A 7,785-nucleotide genomic window follows, 5' to 3' on the forward strand; every position below is an offset into this window, starting at 1 on the left:
GCTTCCCTTTACAGAAGGCATGCAGACTTTTGGGCATGTCACAAGCAACATACAAACTTCTTCTTGAATACCAATACAATATCTGGGCTCCGAGAGTCATGAGATCATCCTCACCTGGAAGTCGTTGGCTTTGTTGTAGTGCATGTTTAGCGATCTGAAAAGTTCTGATTCTCTGCTTACAGTCAGATCCCTCACGTCGGGCGCCCCCTCCAGGAGAGCGCTCCGGGCAAACTTCTCCATCTGGATGTAGTAAAACTCCCGGAAGTTGCTGAACCACTTGATGAGCTGGGAGGTGATGCAGCGTGTGAACTGTGGACGACACACGCAACGGGTAAGTAAAGTAATGAAACATGACCACGAGTTACTGGAAACTTGATTGTGAATATTTTAGATGTAAAAAAAAAAAAACAATTAAATAAAATGATGCAACTGTTTCACCGTGTTGTCTGCTGGGTTGTTTTTTTTATGTTATTCAGGATATTTTGCAAGTTATAAATCTCAAGGTTTATAATGTGGTTAGATTTGGAAAACATGACACTTGAAGCAAAACGTCAAGTTTTTTTTTTTTTAGGGTTTGCAAGTTTTCTACAACTTTCTTTTTGGAGATGATAAGGTTTTACTCACCTGCACGTCATGGAAGCACATCCTCAGCACCACTGAGCTCGGATAGCGAGTGTAGAAGAACATGAGCTTTGCTTTCTTCAGGTGGTTTGTTGTCAGACACTCCTGAAAAACGCCATTAAGGAAGAAATCCACAGATCTAAATCAAAATTCTCTTAAGTTGTCATGACTAAAGAGACGTGTGGTTTTCTTTAGACTAAAATTAGGAGCATTTAAAAATACAAGGTAACCATACCAGATCGAAATGACTCATGAGTGTCTGAAAGGATACGTTCAACATGTAGAGGTTATTTTTCTCGAAGCAATCTGGTTCTAACTTCACATGTGGGAGCTGCAGGCTTTCAAGAATCACCTGATCCACCGGCACGGTGTGTGTGTGAGGGCTTCTCACACATCTGGAGGTGACCTTTGATTTCACTTTGACCAAATTCCAATACGTGTCCAATCTTGGCTCACCGCCTTCAGAGCATCCGCCTGGTAAACATTTAAAACTGTGCCGTCGATGGTGTGTGATGTTGTCTTGCTTCGATGCTTGTTCAGGCTCACTGCTGAAGAAGATGGGAGATTTGGGGGTAAGAGGAGCCGCTGATGTAGACTGGAGGATGAAGTTTCGCGGCCTTTCCAGCTCTGGCTTTTGGACCACCAGAGACAGAGCTTCTGTTTGGACGTCTGGGAGCAGAACCTCTGCCGTCCCACATCTTAATTTATCCTCCATGCACTCTGCCAAATGAGGAGGGAGAGTAGTTTCTGAATTCTCCATCTCAGTTGGGGTCTGTACAAGCGGCATGCTTTTGAAAATGGAGTCCACACTCCTGCTCACAGCTCGGGTCAGCTCGTACTTTAAAATGTCTGCCATCAGCTTCGCCCGATCCGGTTTGGAGCCGAGGTGGCCTAGCGTCGCCTTCTTCCATTCCTGATGAATTTTACCTGAACTGCTTTCAGATTCGCTGCAGGACTTGGAAAGTACCTCGTCTGTAGATGCTTCAGACGAAACACTCCATCTGGGAAACTTCTCATCTTCGCAGATGGGACTGAACTTCGTCCTAACCTCTCTGAGGTACCGGTGGCTTTCGCTGAGGCTTTCAGTTCCACTCGCTTCCACGTGTCTCTGATGTAAAGCCGACACTTCGACCCTTTCTTCTCCCTCCCGCACGCAGCCGGTCTCCTCATGCTGATTTGGCGCCACATCTGTGCAGGTTATACCTTTGATGATGTTCTCAACTCTGGCACGCTTGGCTTGACGGCCGCTGTTGAGACTCCAGTCGTAATGACTGGAAAAAACAGGAGACAAAGGTGTTCTTGTGCTCCCTGTGGACAGATTATACTCCACCGGGACGGAACACGATAAACCCGAAGCAGTGTTTTCAATCCTGTGAATCAGTCCCTTGATGTTCTTGCCGTCCTTGTGTGAGGTGTAAAAACCACCTAAATTTGATGGCGGCGGGTCAGGGTGACTGGGGGGCAGATGCTCTGCGGTGCAGCCGGCCAGGCAGACGTCGCTGGAAGAACACATACCTTTGCTCCAGAAACTCATGCTTCACAGCCTGAAAAGAGTGGGGGAAATGTGATAATTAACAATGTGATGCTTCGTTATGAATATAAGCATTTTTATTCGTCATACTCACCGAGCCAGAGTCGTAATAAAGAACTAATGGCGTGCCTGAGAGGTGCACTAAGAGACCACGGAGGGTTTTGAAGCTCGCAGGAGGATGGGGCAATTATTTATCTGTAGTGAATCTGCTAAAAGCCCCTCAAAGAACTGGAGGTGTGGTCTAACACACGCCTGACACACATAGACCCACCTCAAAAAAATTATCCTTGGATTCAATTATTACATTTTTATACTTTATTTGCATTTTGTTTGTTTTATATTAAAACCACACGGCAATATACTTTTTTTTTTTTGGTGTCTGAAAAGGACACCAAAGAAATCAGAGAAACTGATGCATGGTTATCTTATTTTGTTATGGTGTACATTTGTATTCAACCCCTTTTGCTCTGGCATTCATAATTGAAATCCATTTTTTTTAAAAGCTTTCAGAAGTCACAAGATTAGTAAAAAAAAAAAAAAAAGTCCATCTGTGTATAACATTGTATAAGTTTTGAAAAAAGTTTTTCTGCAAACGTAGATGTTTGTAATCATTGAAGAAAGCAAGAAAGTTGCCCATGAAACCCCAGGAGGAAATGTGGCTTTCATGGACGAGTGACAAAAAGACGGGACACAAGTATGTGGAAAACACTTCTCCAGCCAGAGACCAGATTTTTATTTTATGACCTACATGTACTGGATTTGTGCGTAACTCTACGTGCACAATCACAATGGTGAAACATAGCGATGGCAGCATCTTTCTGTGGGGAGACTTTATTCTATAAGGGAGAGAGAAGATGCTTATTGTTGATGCAAAGATGACTGGAGCCAAATAGTGATTGGTGAAGGTTGATGCATCAAATTGTTCGGATCTGTGAACTGTATTGAGTAGATATAGTTTTTAACTCAACCAAGATACAACACGATATTTTACTCTGGCAGAAGCAAGCAACTTCGATCATTTTAATATAAATAGAATTGTGGTGTTCCACAAGGCCCAGTGCTTGGGCTGCTGTTGTTTCTCATTTCCAATATATGTATTCCTTCCACCAACAGATTTGCTGATTCTTAAACCAAATCTAAAATGCGCCATATTAACTGCTATGTTAAAAAAATCATAACTGGGATAAAAACACAGGAGCAGGAAAGCCGATCTTGGTATAAAAAGATGGTTCCGTCTGAGGTGGGGTGCGATTGATATCTACTCCCGCACCGCCCGCTGTGTGCTGCGGTCCCTCCACTCCCGGGCGAGCTGCGGTGGTTCCTCCCAGTGGGAGCGCCGCTGTGCTGCAGGGGCGTGAGGTATAGCTCGCTTCCTTCTCCCTGTTTCCTTCAGCTTCCACAAACAGGGCAATAAAGGTGGTCTCCTGCAACCGAGATGCTGTCACGGTCGCCGTGTGTTTACCGCACGCTGAGTCGGTCCCTGTCAGCGGCGAGCCAAGTAAGCAGACAGGAAGCAACAAGACGAGCTAAACCGGGTAAACTGCAGGCTGACGAGCAACAGAAAACAGAGTAAACTTTGCAAAAAGAGGGGATAATAACTTCATAGTGATCATGTTTGACTGATAGTTTTTTTTCTTTGCCAGCAATGTAAGTGCTTGTTTGTACTGAGTAATATGGAGAGTCCAAGGAAGTCAGTGAAGATCCCAGAGAGAAATAGGGAGGGGGGGGGATCCAAATTAGCACTCGTGTCAAAAAACAAACAAAAGAGCATGCAAAATATCACCACCAAAAAATATAAGGAAATTTAAATATGAGATGTATACCGTAAAATGGTCCAAAATACTTTTAAAAAATGTAGTTATTTTAACACCAACAAAAATATATAAACAGCATAAAGATAAAAAAAAAAGTATTTGAACACTCAGAGAAGTAAATGGAAATAATGAAATATAAAAATGTTTTTTATGCATTAGATTTAAAACTTAAAAAATGTATAAACATAAAATAAGAGTAAATGTAGATAAAAAACAACCGAGTTACTGAGATTTAATCACCAGGCTACAAATCTGATTTGAGCCTCTTACCAAAAATAAAGTGCAAAGCAGTGTTTCTGCTTTGACAATGAAGGTTTCTTGTAGTGCAAAAATGAAAATGCTCAAATGTGCATCAGCTTTGTGACATTTTCAGAAGAACTGTGGAATCCAGCTTGCCTGCAAAGTAAAGCAGATGAATAGATAAACAGAAGCATGTTTAATGAGCTACGGTGCAGATTTCAAATCTCAACGTAGAGATTTGAATGGTGGTAGGAGTATCTTCTTTTTTTTTTGTTGTCGTTTTTTTTTTTGCTGCATGTGCTTTGCATAAAGTGGATGGGTTAATAAGGAAAGAGGACAGCCTTCACATTCTTAAAACTGCATCTCAAATCAGCAGCTAGATGGTTGAAACTGCCTCTGTGTCAGAAACCCAAACCAGTCAAATAAATATGTATAGCACATTTTCAGCAACAAGGCTATGTTTTACATCATAAAAACATCCAGCAGTCACCAGTTAAACCGACCACTTGACAAAGAAACACAGAATGTAAAGGATAGTGAACATATGTTAAAGTTATACCAAAAGGTTGTTCATTGCTACAGAAAACACTGCAGTCACAGAGCAACAAAACATCGGCACAGAGAGACGTTTGAGTCTTAACAGTGAACATGTATAAAAATAAAATAAAATAAAAAGGTTTGGATAACAAGTCCCAGATTCACTTTCTGTTGATGTAGCCACAATAAGCCATGGTAGAATACATGTTTGACTACAAAACATTTTGCTGGCATAATTAAGGCATAAAGGTAACTATATAACATCTCAGCTTTTTTGCAAAATTAAACTAAAAACTGGTGAAACTTGATAGCTGCATGTCCGTGCAGGAACTGGAAAAGAACGTTTGGTTCCACTTTGACTGACTCCACCCTCCTCAGGCATCTCGCATCAATTGCTTTTTACACAAGTGGCTCCACCAGACTTGGACCGATGTTACTTGTGGAGCCAAGCCCTGAGAACACACACACACACACACACACACACACACATGTATGAGTCATGTCCATTGTATGGCATTTAGCAGTGGTGGAGCTTACAGCGGTCCACTGGAAAATGAGGTGGTTTAGCTGGTTGTTAGCTCTAAAAGTGTGTGAGAAGAGGAGTACATGATTCTTTACCATTTTTATTTAAACATATATTTTTTTTAAGTCGTGTTAGTGGTTTGTTAATCGGTTTGGGAGCAATTAAGAAATGTGAGCAACCTAATATAGTCTGCAGGTTAAATAAACATTAAACACATTAATTCCAAATGAACAATTTGACATGACATGAAAGATAAAAAGGTGGACAACAATCCGTTCACGTGACAGTCGGCCCAAATATACGCACCCGATGTAACAAAATAAAATCCTAGAAATAATTATGGAGGAAGCTAATAACTATGGAGTGTTTCATTGAAACAAAATGAATCTAACACTCTCGTTCTCCTTTTTAAGGTTTCTAATTTGGGTATTCAACAAAGTTTATCGGGTAAGATTATTTCTAACTAAACTATGAGAAAGTCAGTAATGCTGCTTCTTTTCATGGTTGAAAAATGTTGTATTTTATTGATTTTTGTCTTTTCCTCACTTACTGCAAGGTCACTCAATCTGCAGCCAATTCGTTTACAGGGAATCTCAGCTGTAAGTTCTCTGATCATCTCCTTTTTTGATTTTCAGCATTTTTCTTACCATCAAACATTTAATCAGAAACCTATGATAACAAAATAGCTACTTTAGACATTTGTGGTGGCATTAAAAAATTTTGTTAGCGAGTCAGTTGCATTGTTAAAATGTTTTACATTCGGTTTTAAAAAGGTTTTACTGAATTTGAACCACAATCTTCTTTTTCACATGAAGGCGTAGATATCTGGCCCCATCAAATGCATTCCTCTGCAGGTATTTTAGGACGTCCGCTGTTTCCAGTATGTATCAGTCTTAGTATCTTGTTTAAAACTGACTCTGCTTGCTACTTTTTGTTACTCATGGTGGCTCTGAATTTATACTTTTATGGTCTTTCTTGTACAGACGACGAATTGGTCACGGTCAACACGCCTCCATTCGCCGAGTCAGTCACAGAGGGCGATGTAAGGTGGGAAAAAGGTTAGCATTTATCAGCTTAAATAATATATTCTATTGTTTTCTGCGTGTGAAGTGCCACTCAGTTTCTTTTGTTTTTTTGTTGTTTTTTTTTGTTTGTTTTTTTTTTAAAGCTGTGGGTGATTCGGTAGCAGACGACGAAGTGGTGTGTGAAGTCGAGACCGACAAGGTTTGATATGAAAAAATTAAACTCAAACCCAAACCTACATTAACATTATTGTTATAATGCAGTTAAAACATCTTTGCTCTGCTCTTCCAGACGTCAATACAAGTCCCAACTCCTGCAGCCGGTGTGATCGAGGAGCTGCTGATCCCTGATGGAGGGAGGGTGGAAGCAGGAACTCCCCTGTTCAGGCTACAGAAAGGAGGTTTGATTATGAACCAAGTAACTAATATATATATATATATATATATAACATAGTAACTGGTAAAGTGGTTGGGATCGTCTGATTTTCTTCTTTCTGGTTCTTGACATATTGTGGCTATTTTGTGTCAATCTGAAAAATCCCAGATGGTTGATCAATGTCAGTTTTGATCAACGTCTATATGATCCACTTAGCTCAGATGACGTAGTATTACAACATGCCTTATTTTAAAGTCACCGAAAGAGTCCCTAGATAATATAACCGATTGGGTCAGACATTTTCTTTTCCAGTAAGCTCATTTCAGATAAAACAGTCGTCATTGTTTTGGGTCCCAAGGATGAAAAATGAAGCGCAATCTTATTTTTAGTAGGTTAAATTATTGCAATGGTGTCTATACTGGTCTCTCTAAAAACTCAGTCATGCAGCTACAGCTTATGCGAAATACTGTAACTCTACAAAAATCAAACCTATTCTTAACGGACATTACAAATAAATGATCATCCCCTTTTATATTTTGCTATTTGTAACATTTGTATTAATTGTTTTGCTTTCAAAAATGCCAACCGGTTTGAAATGTTCAAATAGCACCTGTTCATTGCGTCTTTTACACAGCGTGTTACCTGGTAAGTGTGTGTGAAAGGATTTTTAATAAATTCATGTTTTATTTTGAGTGTCTGAATTCAATGTGAAAAAAAAATTCTAACGTTAATATTTGTTTATTTAAAATCACTTGTGCCAAGATTCCTATAAAATAAATGTAAATTAAGCTTCTTTTTTTTTCGTCACTTTAACATTTTTAATAATGCCGTGGGTGGGGAGGAGGGTTGTATTTGTATTCATATACAAAAAAAAGAAAAAAAAATCATAAAGCTTGCATCTAACTTCTTAGCTGCTCCAGCTGCCAAAGCTGCTCCCTCTGCAGCTACAGAGGACATCCCTCCTCAGCCGTCCATTTCTGCTCCACTGCCACCACCGCCTGCTCCACCGCCGCCTGGTGACTACCGCACTATTCATTCCACCAGTTACTAATGGGCTCTTTGCACCTCAGCTTCCGCGTTCGGCGTAAAGCGGCTCGATTGTTTCCGATCCAATACAAATA

General features: G+C 40.3%; 3 protein-coding genes and 2 long non-coding RNA genes across 6 annotated transcripts in view; 2 read left to right on the forward strand and 3 right to left on the reverse strand.

Moving 5' to 3' along the window:
• Window positions 1-7,785, forward strand: part of LOC103138695 (dihydrolipoyllysine-residue succinyltransferase component of 2-oxoglutarate dehydrogenase complex, mitochondrial-like) — a 15,531-nt gene that overhangs the window by 5,001 nt on the left and 2,745 nt on the right. The window contains exons 9-12 of the mRNA XM_016671878.1: window positions 3,546-3,650; window positions 6,250-6,324; window positions 6,435-6,490; window positions 6,581-6,689. Coding sequence (XP_016527364.1) covers window positions 3,546-3,650; window positions 6,250-6,324; window positions 6,435-6,490; window positions 6,581-6,689 — 345 coding nt within the window. The remainder of the gene's footprint in view (window positions 1-3,545; window positions 3,651-6,249; window positions 6,325-6,434; window positions 6,491-6,580; window positions 6,690-7,785) is intronic.
• Window positions 555-2,493, reverse strand: LOC107836336 (prospero homeobox protein 2-like). 2 transcript variants are annotated; one of them, XM_016671866.1, is made up of 3 exons: window positions 2,247-2,493; window positions 893-2,156; window positions 555-726 (listed from the first exon to the last, which is right to left on the reverse strand). In XM_016671866.1, exons 2-3 carry the CDS (start codon window positions 2,153-2,155, stop codon window positions 586-588), a joined length of 1,404 nt encoding a protein of 467 aa, XP_016527352.1. In that variant the 5' UTR covers window position 2,156; window positions 2,247-2,493; the 3' UTR covers window positions 555-585. The 2 variants fall into 2 exon arrangements, with proteins under 2 accessions (XP_016527352.1, XP_016527351.1); XM_016671865.1 differs by having other exon boundaries at window positions 893-2,493.
• LOC103138625 (uncharacterized) lies at window positions 2,852-4,297 on the reverse strand. Its single transcript, XR_476296.1, has 2 exons — window positions 4,237-4,297; window positions 2,852-3,496 (listed from the first exon to the last, which is right to left on the reverse strand). It is a non-coding gene; the product is annotated as an uncharacterized LOC103138625 (long non-coding RNA).
• On the forward strand, window positions 3,490-7,730 carry LOC103138624 (dihydrolipoyllysine-residue succinyltransferase component of 2-oxoglutarate dehydrogenase complex, mitochondrial-like). The gene is made up of 8 exons (XM_007552900.2): window positions 3,490-3,650; window positions 5,680-5,713; window positions 5,823-5,865; window positions 6,082-6,146; window positions 6,250-6,324; window positions 6,435-6,490; window positions 6,581-6,689; window positions 7,576-7,730. Exons 1-8 carry the CDS (start codon window positions 3,588-3,590, stop codon window positions 7,713-7,715), a joined length of 585 nt encoding a protein of 194 aa, XP_007552962.1. The 5' UTR covers window positions 3,490-3,587; the 3' UTR covers window positions 7,716-7,730.
• Window positions 4,499-6,604, reverse strand: LOC107836337 (uncharacterized). Its single transcript, XR_001662222.1, has 2 exons — window positions 6,529-6,604; window positions 4,499-5,195 (listed from the first exon to the last, which is right to left on the reverse strand). It is a non-coding gene; the product is annotated as an uncharacterized LOC107836337 (long non-coding RNA).

The sequence above is a fragment of the Poecilia formosa genome, unplaced genomic scaffold (assembly GCF_000485575.1).
Source record: "Poecilia formosa unplaced genomic scaffold, Poecilia_formosa-5.1.2 Scaffold53, whole genome shotgun sequence".
NCBI lineage: Eukaryota > Metazoa > Chordata > Actinopteri > Cyprinodontiformes > Poeciliidae > Poecilia > Poecilia formosa.